Source organism: Hemitrygon akajei, chromosome 3, assembly GCF_048418815.1.
Source record: "Hemitrygon akajei chromosome 3, sHemAka1.3, whole genome shotgun sequence".
Classification (NCBI taxonomy): Eukaryota; Metazoa; Chordata; class Chondrichthyes; order Myliobatiformes; family Dasyatidae; genus Hemitrygon; species Hemitrygon akajei.
In genome coordinates, this window is record NC_133126.1 from 96,590,368 (window position 1) to 96,612,131 (window position 21,764).

The window sequence follows — 21,764 nt, forward strand, 5'->3', positions numbered from 1 at the left end:
GTCTCAAGATGGCACTTATGGAGTGAAGCGGTTTTAGGCTTTGCTCCAAACCTTTTACTTTTTTTTAACCTACAAACACCCCCTAATTGATCTTTTTATACCTATTCTAAAGGGGTTTAAACATATGAAATTTTTTTCAACTGTTTGAATCATTTTCAACTCGCTGAAATGTCTAAAGCAAAGGAATCGAAACAGACGAAAGAACCGGTAACTTTAGAAGCAATTGCGAATCTTATGGACGACAGACTTGGAAAACTGGAGAGTAAATTAACTGCAAAGCTTTCTACGTTCGATGAAATTTTAAAGACATTGATGACTCGGTCCAGTAAGATGGCGATTGTTTAGCTGCTCCGAACTTTTGTTCCGTTAATGTCGCTATCTTTGCACTAAATGTCTCCATTTTTTAAACCTTAGGAAATTTTTCGGTATCTCTTACTTGCCTGTGAACATATCTAACTTACAATGTCTAGCAAGAGTTCTAAATCTGGGAGAAAGGAGGCTATCGCTCCCTCGGACGAGACTTTGGTTGCGCTCGGAAAGCTCCGAGACGAAATTTTAAAGGAATTTAAAACCGCTTTCAAATAGTTGGAAGACAAACTGGATCGGATCAACGATAAAGTGGACAAGCATGCTGAACACTTATCTCACATCGATTCAACTTCTGAAGATTTAGAAAGTCGTGTTCGATACTTGGAGACTCTCTGTTCCAGCTTAGAGGAAAAATCTAACAAACTCCTTTCCAAAATGGTGGATCTCGAAAATCGCAGCAGACGCTGCAATCTTAGAATTCTTGGATTGCCAGAGGCGACTGAACAGGGATCAACCGTGAAGTTTTTCGCCGAGTTTCTCTGTGAGATATTCGGGAAAGATTTGCTTCCGAACCCGCCCAAGCTCGAACGGGCACACAGAGTTTACGTTCCCCCCGGAATTCCGCGACCAGTAATCTTGTGTTTCCATCAATACCAGGTAAAACACAGTCTGATTGTGGAGGCGCGTCGCAGGGGCTCTCTTCCTTTCCAGGATACAACCATTCGCTTTGTGGAAGATTTTGCACCCCAGACCTTAAAGATGCGCGCTGAGTTTAAAGGCGTAATGAAAGTGCTGTTTGATCGTGGTTTTAAACCCTCCCTTCGCAACCCTGCTGATCTACGAATCAAGCTTAATACCAGAAAATACAAATGGCTCAGGTCGGTGAAGGAAGCTGAAGCATTTGTGGCAAGTCTTCTGGCTATCCAGTCATCTTCGGAATCTGATCGGACCTCCTAAAATGGTGGATAAGTACTCCCCGTAGTAAAATTACTTTTTCTGGACTCAGACTTCACTTGAATCACTCAGACATTATTCATTGAAACTTTAAGGGCTGTTGACAATCTCTCCCGGGATTTGGTGTGTGTGTAATCTATTTTTACTCGTATAACCTTATCTACAGAGTTTTACAACTGACTCTAACTTGTTTTGGAGGTTCGAAGTCTTTAGTGAAGGCCTCCCTGTTGGTTCACAGTTTAATTGCTGATTTATTTTTCCCTTTTTAAAATATTTATTTATTTTATCTTTTTTTTTTCCTTTCTTCACCCCTTTTTTCTAATCTCTGAATTTTTTCTCTCCTCTCTGTAAATGGTTGATAAATACTGGTCTTGAATTTATAATTTTCCCCTTCCTCTTTTTTAACCTTTTTTTTCCCTTTCTCTTACTTTATTCTTCTATAATTTTTCGCGGGTAGGTTAGTTTTGGTTTTCTTCCGATTTTCTCTGTATTAAGTTTTATATTTCTGCAGAAGGTGTTCTAATCTGTAGTTATGTTTTCCAGTGCATAAACTAGTTACTATTTGCTATAGTATTTATACGGAACTGTTGTCAATGACACAGATCTGGAAGTTGTATTTGGGTTAATTTTTTTGGTAGAGCTAGCTATTTGTTTTGGTAGCCATCTAGTTTTGGGTTGTGTGGATGGGGTGGATTTTCCAGTTCCAACTTCACTCACTGTATTTATTGTTTCTCTTTATTGCTCAGGACATGTATATGTTTTGATTTTACGAATCTATGTTTACATTTCTGCTCCCAGACTGCTAGTGTACTGCTTGACTTTTTATATGCCTGCTGCCTTTTATGCATTAGTAATTGATAATGGCTGGTGCACTTAAATTCGTGAGCTGGAATGTAAAGGGATTGAATCACCCTGTTAAAAGGAGGAAGGTATTCTCACATATCAAACAACTCAAAGCTGACATTGCTTTCCTTCAAGAAACTCATATTCGTTGTTTTGATAACTCCCGGCTTCTGTCAAAGTGGGCGGGTCAGCATTTTCATTCATCCTTTGCCGCTAAAGCTAGGGGAGTCTCCATTCTTATTAACTCAAATATTCCTTTTGAACTCCATAATAAAATATCTGATACAAATGGCCGTTTTATTATTGTTTCTGGTAAACTATATAACACTAAAGTTGCACTAGCAAACCTGTATGCTCCCAACTTTGACGATGTTAACTTTTTTGAACGGTTTTTTTCCTCACTACCAGACTTAAACTCATACTCTCTTATACTGGGTGGTGACTTCAACTGTTGGTTGGATCCTAAACTGGATCGATCGTCCTCTGTTACCAGATCACCTACTAAATCTGCCTTAGCCATCCAATCATTTCTCTCTAATTTTGATATCTCTGATATATGGCGTTTCTTCCATCCTACGGAGAGAGATTATTCTTTTTTCTCACATGTTCACCATACCTTCACTAGAATTGACTATTTCTTACTCGATAACCAACTTATCCCATTTGCCCACTCTTGTGACTATCAGAGTATACTGATTTCTGACCATGCCCCAATTACCCTCTCTCTGAACTTTCCTGGTCTCCCTCAGAGGAATAAACACTAGCGGTTTGATTCAACTTTATTATCGGATGATGATTTTGTAAAATTTATTAAGGATCAGATAACCTTTTATTTTAACACTAATACATCACCTGAAGTGCCATCCCATGAAAGCATATCTGAGGGGTCAAATAATCTCTTACACAGCAAATCTCAACAGAAGATCCCGTGCAGATCGATCAGACCTCATTAACCAGATTAAAGATTTGGATCAAATATATGCCCAAACTAAGAACCCTGAATTATACAAGAAGCGCGTTGAACTCCAAACTAAATTTAACCTTCTGTCCACTCAACCTGTCGAACGCCAACTTCTCGAAAGCAAGAGTCGCTTTTACATTCATGGGGATAAGTCTGGTAAATTCCTAGCCAATCAACTGAGGCGCTCCAAAGCCAAACAACATATTACAAAGATCCAGAAGGAGAACGGAGGTACAATGGTCACCTCTATCTATGTCTTTGGTCGGTCGTATTAATGTTGTTAAAATGTATGTTCTCCCCAAATTTTTATATTTATTTCAATCTATCCCAATTTTTATTCCTAAATCTTTTTTTGATTCCTTAGACTCTATTATTTTGTCATATCTGTGGCAGAATAAGCGCTCTAGAATTAATAAAATCCACCTCCAAAAATCTAAAAAAGAGGGTGGCATGGCTTTACCTAACTTTCGCTTATATTATTGGGCAGCTAATATACGTTGTGCTACCTTCTGGTCTTTCTTCCACGGCCAACTCGAGTGCCCTAACTGGGTGGCAATGGAGTTGAGCTCCACTAAAGAATTATCTATATCTGCACTTCTTGGCTCTGCACTCCCTAGCAGTCTGCCCAGATCAATAGCTAATCCTCTTGTTAGACACACTTTGCGTATATGGGCTCAGTTTAGGAAATGCTATGGTTTCCAGGGGTTTTCCGTTTCTAGCCCTGTCGCACATAATCACCTTTTTTTTTTACCTACTACGTACGATTCAGCATTCCATGTTTGGTATAGGAAGGGCATTAGACATTTTGAAGATCTTTTCATTGATAATCGCTTCGCTTCTTTTCAGCAGCTCTCTGTTAAGTTCAACCTGCCTAACGCTCACTTTTTCAGATATCTCCAAATCCGACACTTTATTGCTCCTTTAATTCCTAACTTTCCTGAAATGCCTGCGAAAAATGCTATGGACCTATTTCTTTCCATTAATCCACTAGATAAAGGTTTAATATCAATTATCCGAGATAAACTAGCAGCCTTACGACGGGCCCCTGTGGATAAAATTAAAATGGCCTGGGAGCAGGACTTAAATATCTCCTTATCCGAGGAGAGCTGGGACTCAGTTCTCAAATCGGTTAACTCAACCTCTCTTTGTGCTCACCATTGCCTTTTACAGTTTAAGATTGTTCACAGAGCCCATATGTCTAAATCTAAACTATCTCGATTCTACCCTGGCATTAGCCCGCTCTGTGATAAATGCAAGAGGGACGTGGCCTCTCTCATCCATATGTACTGGCTCTATCCTAGCTTGGAGAAATTCTGGAAAGATGTCTTCACTACATTATCGGGTATTCTGAATCAGCACCTAGAACCAAACCCCTTAATTGCTCTGTTCGGTTTTTGGGGCGAGACAGATTTATGTCTGGGTCCGACCAAATGCCGAATACTATCCTTTGCCTCTCTCCTGGCTAGACGCTTGATCCTCCTTAGATGGAGAGATGTTGCCCCGCCCACTCATGCGCAATGGCTTAACGACATTATGGCCTGCTTGGACCTCGAAAAAATTCATTATTCAGTTCTTAATTCGGATCTAAAGTTCCATAAGGTCTGGGGACCTTTTATTGAGTACTTTCATAACCTTCCTCCTGACTAGGGTTTTTTTTTTCTTCTTTTTCTTCCCTTGCTTTCAGCTCCCTTTTTTTTTCTGGTAGTAGGCATTATTATCCTCTGCTGCTAAGTGTATTCACAGTCTGGGAGTTTGACTGTCCTGACCTATACTCTTTATACTGTGTTGTGGTCGGTCTGGAGTTGTTGTTGTTTTTTATCTTGTGTTTTGGGGCTTGGGGAGGACACTAAGCTTACTTGTCTTTAATTTAGGTGCTTTTTTGTTAAATTCTCTTCCTTTGTAGCATATTGTTATTGTACGCTTAATTTTGCACTGTATTAATGCTCCTCATTGGGATTTGGGGTTTTTAATTTGTAAAATGTTTTGAAAAACTAATTTAAAAAGTTAAAAAAAATTTTTTTTAAAGACATTTGACGCAAAAGTTCAAGCACTTACACTGGAGTCACAAAAACAACAAGCAAGTATTTTAGTTCTTGAAGAAGCCGCTCGTAAGAGAGATCGTATAATTGAAACTTCGCAACAACAGCAAACTTCGACTTCTCAACAGATGGATTGCTATAAATCTAAAATTACTGATCTTGAAAACCGCTCTCAAAGACAAAATCTTCGGTTAATTGGGATTTCGGAAAAATTTGAGAATGGTGATCTCACTGTTTTTTTCTCCAAATTTTTAATGGATGTTTTTGGCTCAGAAGTACTGGATTCCCCTCTAATAATCGACCGTGCACATCGCATTTCTCGTTTTCATTCAGGTTCAAGTTCGAAACCACGACAAGTAATTCTCCGGATCCATTACCCTCATACCAAAGAGCGTTTGATTCGGGCTGCACGGAAAAAGGGTATGATCAGCTTTCAAGATTTTAAATTCCGTATTCTGGAAGATTACAGTCCTGAAGTTTTAAGGGCAAGAATGGCTTTTAAATCGGTTATGTCGGAAATTCATCAGAAAGGCTACAAGCAAGCGCTGTTATTTCCAGCACATTTGAGAGTTTCTCTCGAAGACGGAACTTATCGGCTGTTTAAATCTCCAGCGGATGCTCAAAGTTTTCTGGAAGAATAACATTTTATCGGGTTGACTAATGTAATAATTAGTCCATAGATCTGGATCTTCTATAAAATGATGTTTTTTTTAATGTATGGCTTACATGTATTTTTTATACATGGTAAAAGTTCATTTTTGGTTTATTCTGAGTTTGTTATTTTTTCATATTATTAATCTGTTAGTTTTGAAAATAATTTATTAGGGTTTCCTTTTAAGTTCGTATATACTTTTTTGTATTTTTAATGTTTAAATATTAAGATTTTTTAAAAAAATGTCGTTTCTTCTTCCCGAAAGGCTTTAGTGCTTGGAACGTCACATCCGTTTTGATGAGTTTGAATAAGTTTTAAACTCTCTTTTAAAACACTAATTCAGTATTATTCATTTATGGGTTTTATCATTTAAATTTTTTTTAAATCCTTTTGTTATATATATATATATATATATATTATATATATATATATATATACTAATTTTATATTTTAATTTTTGTTATACCAACCCTTTCTTATAATATGGGTGGTTTGTATCTTTTATTCAACTTTTTTGTTTGAGTTGCCGTCTTGAGACATGGGGGTAATTTTAGTGTTAGATTGCTTGCTTGCCTCTTTTTGGCTTTTTTCCTGGGGTTTTGAGGGTGGAGGGAGGGGGATTTTTCTTCTTTCTTTTCTTTTTGCTTGCTTTTTGCTTAGTTTTATTTCATGGGCTCATATGAAACTACAAAAATGGTCGCAGTGCCGTGACTTCCGGTTTCTCCTTGAACTTACTTCCCTCTTCCGGATTCATGAGTTCATCTTTTTTTTTTAACCTTGTGTGTTAATCGTAATAAATATTGTCAATATGGATGGGGTTATTAATTTTGTTTCTTGGAATACTAATGGTTTAAATCATCTGATCAAACGGAAAAAAATATTCAAAGTATTCCATAGAATGAATGCTAATGTTATCTTTGTGCAAGAGACTCATGTAAGGAAGGTGGATAGTCGACGCTTTTTTAGGTTTTGGAAAGGCCAACAACATCACTTGAATTCTCAAGCCAAAGTAAGAGGCGTTTCCATTTTTATAGATTCTTCAACCTCCTTTATACATCATGAAACAATTTCAGACCCACAAGGTAGATTTTTGCTTATTACTGGTCTACTTTTTAATCAAAAAGTTGTTTTAGTTAATGTTTATGCTCCAAACACTGATTGTCCTGAATTTTTTAAGTGTCAATTTACATCCTTTCCCAATTTGAATCAGTACAGACTGATAATGGGTGGGGATTTTAACTGTTTAAACCCTTCGATGGATAGATCCAAGCCCACCCAAGTTCTTCCAAATAAATCGGCCTCTCTTATCAACTCCTTTATGACTGATTCAGCAATTTTCAAAATTTGGTGTTTTTTACACCCCATTGACAAAGAGTTTTCATACTTTTCTCATGTTTATCATAATTATTCAAGAATTGATTACTTTTTCATTGATCACCATTTACTTACAGATGTTATCGATTGTAAATATGACTATTACCATTTCTGATCATGCACCTTTGAAGTTATCTATTAAGATAATGGATTCATCTATTAATGCTAAATCTTGGAGGTTCAACTCTATTTTATTGCAGGACTTAGACTTTGTCAATTTTATCAATCAACAAATTGATTTGTTTTTCTCAACAAATTCTACAGCAGAGATCTCTAGTGGAATTTTATGGGACACTTTTAAAGCATTTATTCGTGGGCAGATTATTTCATACTCTGCTGGAGTTAGGAAACAAACTAATTCTAAAATATTAACATTGGTTGATAAAATCAAAGCAATTGATAAGATTTATTCAGTGACCCCCAGCAAAGAACTTTATAAAGAAAGAGTGGAACTTCAAATGGAGCATAGTTTGTTATTATCCTCTTCGATTGAAAATCAGTTAATTAAATCTAGAACCCAGTTTTATGTATATGGAGATAAGTCTGGTAAATTATTGGCTAATCAATTGAAAACTGTTTCGGTTAAACGACAAATTACTAGGATTCGTAAACAAGATGGCACTCTGACGATCGACCATAAAGAGATAAATAAAGCCTTTCAAGATTTTTATAATTCCTTATATCAATCAGAATTTGCTGAGGATTCTTCTATAATAAATGAGTTTAAGGAAATTGAATATTCCAAAATTAACAGTAGAGGATAGTGTATTCTTAGATACACCTATCACGGAAACTGAAATAAAAAAGGCTATTTTTTCAATGAATTCCGGTAAAACTTCTGGTCCAGATGGTTATTCTGCAGAATTTTTAAAATCTTTTTCCTCTATACTTTCTCCTTGGCTTTGTAAATTTTTTAAAGATGCGTTAATTATAGGCAAATTGCCACAATCTTTTTATGAAGCTTCTATTTCTTTAATTCTTAAAAAAGATAAAGACCCTATTGAATGTGCATCCTATCGGCCTATATCTTTGCTGAATACGGATTTTAAGATTTTTAGTAAAATTTTGGCTACTAGATTAGAAAATATATTACCTCGAATCATTTCTGAAGATCAGACTGGATTTATTAAAAATCGCTATTCATCTTTTAACATTAGAAAATTAATTAATATTATTTATACTCCTTCACCCAAAATACCAGAATGTGTCATTTCTTTAGATGCTGAAAAAGCATTTGATAGAGTTGAATGGCCATATTTATTTAATACGATGCAGCATTTTAATTTTAGTTCAAAAATTATATCATGGATTAAATTAATATACCATAAACCCCTGGCTTCGGTTTTTACCAATAATCAAAGATCTCCTTTTTTTCAGTTATTCCGTGGTACAAGGCAAGGTTGTCCTTTAAGTCCTTTACTATTTGATACCGCTTTAGAACCTTTGGCTATAGCCATTCGTGAATCACCTAATATTTTGGGTATTACTCGTGGGGAGGGGACGTATAAGTTATCATTATATGCTGATGATTTGTTACTATACATATCTGACCCTGAAAGATCTATTCCTGCTATTTCGTCCTTGCTTGCTCAGTTTAGTAACTTTTCTGGTTATAAATTGAATTTTAATAAGAGCGAATTATTTCCATTAAATATGCAAGTTCCAATTTATATTCATTTACCATTTAAAGTTGTTACAGATTATTTTACTTATTTAGGTATTAAAATTACTAAAAAACATAAAGATTTATTTAAAGCTAACTTTTTACCCTTAATTGACCAAATTAAGCAACTTGCTATCAGGTGGTCTCCACTATCTTTGTCATTGGTTGGTAGAATTAATGCTATTAGGATGATGGTATTACCCAAATTCTTATATTTATTTCAAGCATTACCAATTTTTATTCCTAAATCTTTTTTTGATATTATTGACTCCAAAATATCTTCTTATCTGTGGCAGAATAAAAATCCTAGACTAGGCAAAAAATATTTACAGAAGCCTAAGAAGGAGGGCGGTTTGGCTTTGCCAAACTTGAGATTTTACTATTGGGCAGTTAATATACGATATTTAATATTTTGGACACAAGAATTGACTACAGCTGCTTGCCCACAATGGGTAAATTTGGAATGTAAATCTGTACAAGACTTTTCATTGTTTTCAATCTTAGGATTTTCACTTCCTTTTTCTTTATCTAAATTGAATAAACAAATAACTAATCCTATAGTCAAATACACATTGCGAATTTGGTTTCAATTTCGTAAATTTTTTGGTTTGAATAAATTTATTTTATCATGCCTTATAATATCTAACTATTTCTTTCGGCCCTCTTTTATGGATCAAGCTTTTCTTTTATGGAAAACAAAAGGTATAACATGTTTTCATGATTTGTTTTTGGATGATAGCGTTATGTCCTTTGAACAGCTATCTAATAAATATAATTTACCTAAAACCCATTTTTTTAGATATTTGCAAGTTAGAAATTTTTTGTATAATGAGTTACAGTCTTTTCCGAAACTATGTCCATTGGACATTACGGAAAGAATTTTAGCTCTGAATCCTTGTCAAAAGGGTTTAGTAGCTGTCATTTATAATATGATCATGAAAATACAGCCAGATGTATCAGAAAAAATTAAGAAGGAATGGGAAGAAGAACTTCATTGTCTTATATCCACTGAGCAGTGGGAGAAAATTTTACTATTAGTCAATTCGTCCTCTATTTGTGCTAAACATGCCCTAATACAATTAATTTAAGGTTGTACATAGAGATCATATGTCTAAGGATAAACTTGCTCGATTTTATTCTTATGTTAATCCAACCTGTGACAGATGTCATTCTGATGTTGCCTCATTGACTCATATGTTTTGGTCTTGCCCTTGTTTACAAAATTACTGGAAAGATATTTTCAGTATTATTTCAAGAGTTCTGAATATCAATTTCCAACCACATCCTTTTACTGCAATTTTTGGTTTACCAATGGTGGATAATAGTCATTTATCCTCTTCATCTCGACGAATGATTGCATTTGTTACATTAATGGCTAGAAGATCTATTTTATTGAATTGGAAAGAAATTAATCCTCCAACTATATTTCAGTGGTTTTCTCAAACTATCTCTTGTTTGAGCTTAGAAAAAATTAGAAGTGTTGTTTTTGATCCTTCAGTTAAATTTGAAGAAACTTGGAGACCATTTATTCAACATTTTCATAGAGTTAAATTGTCTTTTCCTAAACCTTACTTTTATTATCCTTAATTATTTGGATGGAGGTTCGGAGTTATTGGCACTACTGTATGTATCTAACATTATGCAATGGCCCATGTTGGTTAGTGTGTTTTTTTCTTCTCTTTTTTTGGTTTTTTTTTTCCTTTTTGTTTCTTTTGTTCATAAACACTATGAGTTTGGGAGGCTATATATATTGATTATTATATATTTGAATGTCTACTTAAAACTATCAATTATGTACTCTCAAACACTTTGTATTCATGTTTCATTTATGTTTGTTTAAAAATTAATAAAAAGATTTAAAAAGAAAGAAAGGAAATAGGTACTGAGAGAATGTCAGGGGTAAGTTTTTCACTCAGTGATGGATGCGTGGAATGCACTGCCGTCGGCAGAAGTGGAAGCAGATACAATAGGGTCTTTTAAGAGACTCTTAGATGGGTACATGGAGCTTAGAAAAATATAGGGCTATACGGTAGGGAAATTCTAGGCAGTTTCTAGAGTAGGTTACATAGTTGGCCCAACATTGTGGGCCGAAGGGCCTGTAATGTGCTGTAGATTTATTCTATGTTCGGTTCTGATTGCGACATTATAGTAGGAAGGATATGGAGGCTTTAGAGAGGGTGCAGATGGGATTTAGGATGCTGTCTGGACATTTACACCTCACACTGCATCCGCAAAGAAAACAGCATTATGAAGGACCCCACGCACTCCTCATACAAACTCTTCTCCCTCCTGCCGTCTGGGAAAAGGCACCGAAGCTTTCGGGCTCTCACGACCAGACTATTAGCAGTTTCTTCCCACAGCTATCAGACTCCCCAATACCCAGAGCCTAGACTGACACCTTACTGCCCTATTGTCTTATTATTTATTGTAATGCCTACACTGATTCGTGCACTTTATGCAGTCCTGAGTAGGTCTGTAGTCTAGTGTAGTTTTTTTTGTTTTTTTTTAACGTAGTTCAGTCTAGTTTTTGTACTGTGTCATGTAACACCATGGTCCTGAAAAAACATTGTCTGTTTTTTACTATGTACTGTACCGGCTATGGTCGAAATGACAATAAAAGTGACTTGACTTGACAATTGTGCCCCTGTAGAAATTCTTAGGATTTGGGGACCCATACCAAACTTCCTCAACCGCCTGAGGTGAAAAGCGCTGTTGTGCCTTTTTCACCACACACCCATTATGTACACACCACATGAGATCCTCGGTGATGTGTATGCCGAGGAGCTTAAAGCTGTTCACCCTCTCAACCTCAGATCCATTGATGTCAAGAGGGATTAGCCTGTCTCCATTCCTCCTGTAGTCTATAAACCAGCTACTTGGTTTTTGCAACTTGAGGAAGAGGTTGTTTTCTTGACACTGTGTCAGGGTGTTGACTTCCTCATTATTATTTGAGATTAGACCCATCAATGTAGTGTCATCAGCAAATTTAACTAGCAGATTAGAGCTGTGGGTGACACAGTCATGGGTGTACAGAGAGTACAGGAGGTGAGGGATCGGTGACAGGAAGTCCAGGTTTTAGCTACACAAGGCAGGGTGTTTAAGCAGCACAAATGTGCAGGGACAGTGTGTAGTTTCATGAGACATTGATTAGTTTCATGAGACATGTAATTACTGGTTTAATTAGTTTGGCCAATGACCAATTAACCTACCAACTGGTACGTCTTTGGTCTGTGGGAGGAAACCCACACAGCCATGGAGAGAACGTACTAACTCCTTACAGGCAGTGGTGGTAATTGAACCCGGGTCATCTGCACTACGCTACCCTGCCGCCCTGTACATGTACAGGCCAAATTCACTTTAACTTGGCAGTATGTGCAGCGGATATCGTGAGCTGAAGAATGTTTGTTTGCTGAACTATGTGCCCATTTGTACCTGTGTAGCAGTGCATCCTTGGCACTGCCTTCCAGACCATAGAAGGGATTTCCCTTGCATCATTTATGGTTCTTCTGCCAATCACCTTCATTCTATATCCCTGCCTCTTGGCCCCCTCTGTCACTTGGAAGAGCTTCTACCTACTGGGTAAGTAATCCTCATGATTTTAAATAAAGTCCCTTCACAATCTCTGTGTGTTTCCACATAACTAGACCCTTCTGACTGGGATCATTTGAGTAAATCTCTTTTCAACTCTCTGTAAAACCTAACATGCTTCCTAAAGTTTGGTCCCCAGAAATGGACACAACACTTGTCCTTGCTTACCACACCTTACAAAGCTCAGGGTTCCATTTGCTTTTAACCAGTTTCTCAACTTGCCATGCCACTTTCAACAAACTCTACTCCAATCTTGCTGTTCCTGGGGTCCTTTTAGAATTGTCTGATAGGATTTTGAGGAGAAATTTGGTATGTCACCACAGACTCATGGAAATTTCAGTAGATATATGATGGCGAGCTTCTGGCCGGTTGTATCACAGCCTGTCTAGACGCTTCAATGCTCAGGACCACAAGAGTCTGCAGAGGGTAGCAGACTCAACTAGCTCCACCATGGGCACAACCCTCTTCACCATCAAGATGGCAGCATCCATAATTAAGGATCCTCCTAATCCAGGAAATGACATCTTCTTGTTATCATTGGGGAGGAGGTGTAGGAGCCTAAAGACCCACAATCAATGATTCAGAAAGATCTTCCTGTCCACTGTCACATTTCTGAACTGTCCATGAACATAACCTCATCATTCCTGTCTTTGACACGGTTTATGTTGTAATTTGTAGTGATTTTATGTCTTTGCACTGTACTGCTGTGGCAAAACAACTAATTTCGTATCATACAAGCTAATACATCAGGTTCTGTTTCTTTTTTCTTTTATATTTTTCCTACCAAAATGTAATACTTGGCATTCTGTAATGTTTAATTTCATCAACACTTATTTCCTGGTCCACAACTTGCTCACCACCAGCCCCTGCATTCTACAGATCATTCTCTGCAATTTCTGCCATCTTAAAAGAGATTCCAGTATCAGACACATCTTCCCCTTTCTTCAGCTTTTCAGATAGCAAATCCTCTGTGACTCCCTGGCCAACTCCTCTGTTCCCACCAACACCTCACATCTTACAACATTTCCCCTTACAAACAGGCAATACAGCGCTTGACCTTCTACCCTTTCACCACTGTCCAGAAGGAGCAGTGATTCACTTACACTTTCCAGTTTAGTACACTGCGTTCAGTTCACCGGGGAAACAGAACACGTTCTGGGTGATTGTTCTGTAGAGTGCCTTCCTCTCCATCATCATCTTATTCTGGTTTCTTCCCCCTTCCTTTCCAGTCCTAATGAAGGGTCTCAGCCCAAAACATTGACTGTTTGTTCCTCTTCAGAGACAGTGCCTGACGTACTGGGTTCCCCTAGCATTGTGTACATGTTGAAGAGTGCCTGTCTTCTATCCACAGGATGTGACCCTGAGCTTCTTGTTATCTGCCACTTTAATTCTACATCCCACTCTGATCCATCCTGCACTGTCACGGTGAAGTTTGTGGAACAACACTTCATCTTCCATCTGGGCACACAGCAGTTTCCTGGACTCAGTAGAGAGCTTGATTTGTTAGCTATATTCATCACCCATCTGTGATACTGGTTCAGCTTGTTTGTTCCTGGCCTGCTGGGCAAGCCTTCTTCATTTTGCAACCTCCACATCCCAGTGCCTCACTCTCTAACTGCTCCCAGTCACTCACTCTCCAGATGACCTTAATCACAGCTTATCCCCATGGTCACCCTGGTTTCACTCCATCAGAGACAACCCCTCCCCAGCACTCCCTGCAGTTTAACAAGCTAATTTTCTTTCCTTCCCAATTAACCAGTTCTCTTCCCACAGACGCAACCTGACCTGTTGAGGTTTCTAGCATGTTCTATTTTTATTATAAAAAGGTAAAACTTACCAGCTAAAAGAACTCCTACTTCTTCATTGATGTGTATGGGGAGCTGAGCGTGCTTGTTGTAATGACCTTCATACTGCTTGACACACCTTGCAGTCCTCAAGTCCCAAAGCTTAATCTGTGGATTAGGAGAGGAAAGAAAGACATGATTGGTATTAACTTCATCACATTTTCCAGAATTTTGATAGTTTATCACTCTCTTACTGCTCACCGTGTAGGATAACCCCTCATCGTCCAACACAGTTACAGCATGGAAACAGACTCTTCTGCCCATCGAGTCAGTACCAACCATCAACCACCCTTTTAATCACACCCACATTCCAGATTCCACCCAGTCAATTAACCTACCAACCCGCACCACTTTGGGATATGGGAGGAAGCCCATTCAAACAAACAAGGTGCAAGGGCCACGACAAAGTAGGTCGGGAGATCAAGAGTTGATCTTTAGGGATGGAGGTGATGGACTTGCAGCTGCTGTAGGACTGTAGGCATCCTCTGTTAGGTGGGAACAGAACATTTCTGCGATGTTTTCTCTCTCCTACACCGAGCTGCATTTGCGGGTATGGGTGGGCCGAGCAGAGTTAGGAAAAAAACAGACTGAATCTGTGGCTACTCTTCCTGTTAGTGTGATCCTCTCCTACACACTGTTTCTGTTCACTTCCAACTTACAAACAGTCCCCAGGAATGTTACCCTGGGAACTCCTGGACCACAACCACCTTCCTTTCTTAACAGCAGCCAATAAAGGGATTCTTCCCTCCATACCCCCAACGATTCCTGTTGACGATACTTGGGTTTCTTGTTTCCACATTTGAATAATTGCTGCTTTGGTGTCAAAGGCAGCTCCCCTCACCTCACCTCTACAAACCTTTGGCCATCCTTGGACCAAGACCTGCCTGGAGCTGGTTGATCATGGCAGAACATCGACCATGTACCAGTGAACAGATTAAGTGCCATGAGGTAGCACTAAGGGTAATCACTCCTGTGATTTAGTAAACCCAATAAACATACTTAACACAGAAGCAAATGACAGAAACCACGCAAAGGAAGCACACACCACAGGTAACACAACTTCACACCTTCTACCTCTGCAGGAAAGAATACACTTGGAAACATACCTCCCCAATCATGTCTGCAGCCATGAGATAGTTTTCATCTTGCAGGAGTCGGATGCAGGTCACAGCGGAGTTATGAAAGAAATTAGTACATTTCCAGCTTTGTCCTTTCCTTCTTTGTTGTCTGATGTCTATGCTGAAAATCTCACCGGACCGACAGCCATTGTACAATACTGGGACCTGCAGAGAGACTGCAGGTTGTGATTTGTCACAGTATAAAGGCAGAATAAGATGCGATATCCAAGGAAGCTATTTGTTAATTGACTGTTACTTTATCGGTTACAGAAATATGTTTACTATGAGTCCCTCTGTAGTGGGCCTAGAATGGTTGATTTCAATCTCCCATTACCGTAGAGAGAGGTTCTGCCAGGCCTGCATGAGCAGGCTCTTCCCAGTCTCCATCCAACTAACAGGAGTCACCTGCCTCTCATTTCCAACTCCTCCTCCTCCTCCTATTTCCAGCAGTTTTGACAAACCTAGGCGTATTACTGCCCGCCGTAAGATGTATAATTAATCTCATTAGCTAGCAGTGCAGCAAACTGCTTTTCTTCCCTAATTTTGTCACATGGTTTCCAAGTAATTGCATTCTCAATTACATTGATTACATCTGCATCATTTGTAAGACTGAAATCTTTTTGTTTAAGAATACTAATTACTGCATGCTTAACTTTTAATAATTGCCATTTTTCTAGTCTGCCATTTCCAAGTTTTCCTTTACTTGAATCATAGCCCGTAGTTGTATTTCTGAAATCTCAAAGTTCAATTGTTTCCACGTTTTCATTTTATAATCTGAGTGTAGACAATTCACTTTGCAACAATTCCTTTTCCTTTTGTAATAAGTTCCTCCATTTTCCAGTCTCTTTTCCAACTCACAGTTGTTCTTATTGAGTACTTCTACTTGTTGTTGGAGTTCTGCACAGTTACCCTGGGTTTCAACCACGTTTCTTGTGTACATAAAATCTGAGGTTTTCCTTAAGTTCTGATACACATTTCTTAAATTCTTGACCATTTGCGATAAGACTCCTTGCATTCCATTAATATCCCACCTCCCTGCCTGTGAACTGTTTGATCCTCCATTCAGCGACTTCCCACCTAAGCCCTGTAATACCAAGATACTTTTCTGCAGACTTGACTATAATTTTAATTTTTTTGGTTCTTTTGTTTGTTTGTGCTGAACAGTTAATTGCATCTACCACAAACAGTACAATATCCTTTCTACTCATTATAAGTGTATCCTTATTTATCATCTCACAGCCCTCACCGGTTTATTATTCCCTGTACGTGTTTGCTTGATAGTCTTCTCTTTTTCCGCAAATCCTTTCTCTGCCTCGGCATAACTGATCCCTTGAGTTACTTTTACATATTGTATCTCAGCTGCCTTCTTGCTATTAATGCACCCTCGATAAGCTGCGCTGTGTTCCTCGCCACAATTGCAGCATTTCAGCCTAGCTCCCGCCTCACATCTCCCGTATTCATGTTCTCCAGTGCATCTTCCACATCTTTGTTTCCCTCTGCAGACTGCCGCAATATGCCCGAATTTCTGACATTTAAAGCATCTTAAAGGCAGTGGTATACATATTCTGACCTCATATCACATATACCCTAAATAAACTTCAGTCGGCAATCTTTCTTCATCAAAGTTAATCATAACCAATAAACTACCACACTTTCTTCCATTTCTTATAACTTTCAAACGTTTGGCTTCAATAATTTTTGCTCCTTTTATGTTCTGTTTAATCTCATCCATAGTAACTTTTGTTGGTATCCCTGAAATAACTCCTCTGGTCCACTTCCTGTTGTTGGGTATTGAACATTGTACTTTCTTGCCATCTATTTTATTCAATCTTATCACTTATCACTATCCCAACAAATCATTAATAGCGATCCATTTTGTAAAATCTTTGCTCTTTTGACCTCACCGATAAGTTTGTTGATTACCTTCGTCAAATGAATCGGGTTCCAATCACCAAATTTCGCTCAACTTTATAATTGCTTTAATCTCATCTTCTTTCCATTGTTTTGCTATCCTACTTTGGTCATCCTGACTCCTCAGAGTTTGACATCTCATACATGTTTTCTTATTCTTTCCCGCTGGCCTCCATCTCAAACTCACTTCCACCATCCAGTTCATCTCCGACCCACCAGTTCTTCCAACTGACGCTGCACTGAAGCCACTTGCTCAACTGACATCTTGCTCAACCCACTCAGCAGTTCCGTTCCATTCAACTCATCAAACTACTCAGCTCAACTCGCTCTCATTTCCAACTCATCACCTGCAGCCAATTTAAACCCAACTCTCATCCACAGTCCTTGTTCACTCATATGAACCAGGCAACATCAACCAATTGCTTCTGGACTTCAAGTTACCTCATTGCCTGTGAGTTTAATATCTGTTCTCTCTTGTTTCGTGGTCTTGAATGGCTGGTTATTTTGCAGTTTATTATTAAAATTATTGCACACTGCTAAATCGTCTTTGCAGCTCTGTGTTTGGGTCAAGCCTCCTCTACATTTCCAGATGGGTTCCCACCTGCTTCAAATGGACATCAATCATCTGGTGCTGGAAAAGAGCAGGGTGAGCTGCCTTAATGACTGTTGCATGATAGCACTCAGATCCACTGTGATGAAGTGCTTTGAGAGGCTGGTCATGGCCAGAGCAAGGACCCGGGTCCACTGCAATTTGCCTACCACTACAGTGGACACAATCTTAGTGGTTCTCCACTTGGCTTTGGAGCACCTAGACAGCAGCAATACCTTCGCCAGGCTGCTGTTTATTGATTATAGCTTCAATTGCAATCACCTCTTCAGTCCTAATCAACAAACAACCACCTTCAAAACCTGAGTTATTGTATCTCCGTTTGCAGATGTGCCATTAATCCTTGACTTCTTTCGCACAGTGCGGATCAGAAATAACATCTCCTCCCTGCTGACAATCACGGATGTGTGCTTAGCCCACTGCCCTACTCGCTCTACAAACCTGACTACATGGTTGAGCACGGCTCAAGTGCCATCTGTAAATCTGTCGATGACCCAACTGTTTTTGTCAGAATCTCAGGTACGCGCGCGCGCACACATGCATGCACACGTGAGAAAAAGGTCTGGTTGAGTGTCATCGCAACAACCTCACACTCAGTATAAGCACAACCAAGGAATTGTTGTGAACTTCAGTAAGGGGAGAACACAAACCAGGATTCATTAAGAAGTGTGGAAAGGGTGAGCAGCTTCAAATTCCTGGGCATTAACATCTCGGAGAATCTATCCTGAGCTCAGCACATTGATACATTCAGAAGAAAGCATGCTATCAAGTGCACTTCATTAGGAGATTTGGCATGTCACCAAAGACTTGCATATTTCTACAGATGTACGTGGAGAGCATTCTAACTGGTCGCAGCACAGTCTGGTCTGGAGGCTCCGATGCACAGGGTCACGGTCTGGTCTGGAGGCTCCGATGCACAGGGTCACGGTCTGGTCTGGAGGCTCCGATGCACAGGGTCACGGTCTGGTCTGGAGGCTCCGATGCACAGGGTCACGGTCTGGTCTGGAGGCTCCGATGCACAGGGTCACGGTCTGGTCTGGAGGCTCCGATGCACAGGGTCACGGTCTGGTCTGGAGGCTCCGATGCACAGGGTCACGGTCTGGTCTGGAGGCTCCGATGCACAGGGTCACGGTCTGGTCTGGAGGCTCCGATGCACAGGGTCACAGTCTGGTCTGGAGGCTCCGATGCACAGGGTCAGCATTATTGTTACTGATACATCAACAAACAGCAACTCATTTGTCATTGGCAAGACCTCACAAATAATTTTTTTCTGGTGATACTGAAGTACGCAATAAAATTTATGAAATTCCATTGATAAATGAGCCATTCAAGTTCACATCCATAGCTTGAAAGTCAGAGAATGCAGACGTCCTAAAGGTTAGCTGCATAGTCAAGTGCTGGAGAAGACTGTCAACCATCAGCACTCTCATCTCACTTGGCCCTACCTCAGCCCCCACCCAGTAGTTCAACTGCAAACAAACATGGGCATATCAATTGCCCTTTAACTGTTTCCTCCTCATGAACAAACATGGAGGTGCCCAAGAAAGTTAACACATCCCCAGAAATCCATTATCCTGAACAACTCGTGGACAATAGCACGTACCAGAAGTGCTGAAAAATAATTAGCAATCATTAACAGAATATGTCAGCAGAAATTACACAACTAGAAGTGTTTTCTTCAGGTCTAAATCTAATCACTCAGGACTGTGTACAATGAATCGACCCGTTATGAACTTTTCAGGAAAAATCTGGCCAATAATGTGCAGTGTTAGCCACAGACCAGTATGACATTAGTGCTCGGTGTATGCAGTGAATATGGAACAGTCTGGTTCCACAGCTCATCTGAAATGCTCGACAGCCAGCAAATTCAAGTAGTACACTCATATTTTACAGTGTTTGCTTCATTTGATTGCATCCAAAAGACAACCTGTCCCTTTGTTTGTGAGTACAGTGTGCTTTCTGGTAAAGGAAAAGCTCAGCATTTTAAATTCTGACTTACCCTGCGAGCAAACTGCTGAGCAAGAACGTCACTGTTTGTGCTGAATATCTGCTTTTGTCCTGTCACAGCATCAGTCACAAAAACACGATGCAACAAACCTAGGGAAAGATAATGGAGGCTGAGTATTCATGTACACCTCTCTACCAGAGAACCACATCAGAGTAATTGATATACAATGGGATATTCACAAGGATCTGCACAGACTTCTCGCCATGAATTACCAACACAAAATTCCTTAAAACGGTAACTAGCAGGGATTAGACAAGTTGGGCTGAAGGGCCTGTATCTGTGTGGTATTACCCCACAACTCGGACGGGAAATTTGTAAGAAGTATGTGGATAATCTCCTTCCCCACCAACTGGTAGGGCCACAGAGACACAACACCAGAAACCTGGGTTCAATTCTGTACATGGGTGCTGTCTGTGTGGAGTTTGCACGTTCTGGGTCGCCTTGGGATGCAGCAGCTGCTTTACAAGGATGTTGCCAGGTCTTGATGGCCTCAGCTTTAGGGAGAGCTTGGGCAGGCAATCTTATAGAGATGCGCAAGGTCAGGAGGGCTAATGCACTTCTTTTTCCCAGGGTTGGGGAATCAAGAACTAAAGGGCATAGTTTTAGATGACAGGGTAAAGATGTAATAGGAACTGGGGGAGCAACTTTCAAGGATGGTATGTACGCGAAACCAGCTGCCACAGGAAGTAGTTGAGACAGATTCAATAACAACATTTAGAAGTCAGTTGGACAGGTACATGGATAGTAAAGCTTTAGACTCTAAACACAGGCTAACCATGGGCACATGGGTCTAGCTTCGATAGCCATCTTGGTTGGCAAAGGCCAGTTGGGCCAAAGGGGCTGTTTCCATGCTTTATGATGAACTCTCATGTGATCCTGGTGCAGAGTTTCAACCCCAAGCATTGATAGTTCCTCACTCCTCCACAGATACAGTACTATTCATAGATTGTGTGTTACTCCATCAGATTATAAGCAGTAGAGTTTCATTGCACAACTTTCTGACTTTGAAAGCTGTGCATTATTGACAAAGCCTAGATAGTAAGGGGAAAAAAACTGGTATGGGTGGCATTTCGACTTGTTAACAAGAAGCAAACTTAGCATACAGCATTAAAGAAAAAATAGATAATCATTTTCTCTGTTATTAACTGTATTAAAACTCTTCATTTCTCCCACCACCTAATATTTTTTCTCAGTAATTCTTTTCCATCGCACCCCCATTTGTTTGGGATACCAACTAATACTTGGTCACACTACAACACTTGGGCAGCCTTCCTGCAAGCATCATTAGTTCACAAGGACCAAAGAACAAACCCAATCCTCCTTTCCTTTGGCAGAGAGATACTTAAAGGAACTGGCAGTACTGACAATACAAACGTGATAGCTGTGAAAGGCTCAGAACACACATATCAGTGCAAAACTGGGCATCCAGGAGGACAGTAGGCCATCAGCAACAGTAGAATGTACACTGCCACAATCTGCTACTTCAAGGCCTGACATCTCCTTGCTCTGCCATCATCATCAAACCAAGGAATCTACCCTGTTTCAGTGAGAGGACGGAGGGCGTGCTGTCTCATGCAGATGTAAGGACGAGCAGCCAGCCTAGTGAAAATGCAACACAGGACTATAGGAATGCTAAACAACGGACAGAGCCAAGCAGTGCGACACTCGATGTATCCGATCTGCAGCGTTACTAAATCTGATACTTAAATGGAACAGGCTCAAAACACATCCTCAATGGCAGTGAGGTCACCCCAATGAGAGCTAGAGACAAGGCTGAGAGATTTGCAACTGTGTCCAGCCGAACACAGAACAGCACAGCCCAGGAACAAGATCTTCCGTGCGGAACTAATTAAGATCTGTCATGACCGAGATCTTCACTGTCAGAGGAGCCAG

General features: G+C 39.6%; 1 protein-coding gene across 3 annotated transcripts in view; it reads right to left on the reverse strand.

Moving 5' to 3' along the window:
- The window catches only part of wdr21 (WD repeat domain 21), a 124,306-nt gene that overhangs the window by 1,960 nt on the left and 100,582 nt on the right, over positions 1–21,764 (reverse strand). For all 3 annotated transcript variants that reach the window (XM_073040419.1, XM_073040418.1, XM_073040420.1), the window contains exons 11-13: positions 19,863–19,960; positions 15,334–15,510; positions 14,221–14,335 (exon numbers count right to left, since the gene is read on the reverse strand). In XM_073040419.1, coding sequence (XP_072896520.1) covers positions 14,221–14,335; positions 15,334–15,510; positions 19,863–19,960 — 390 coding nt within the window. The remainder of the gene's footprint in view (positions 1–14,220; positions 14,336–15,333; positions 15,511–19,862; positions 19,961–21,764) is intronic.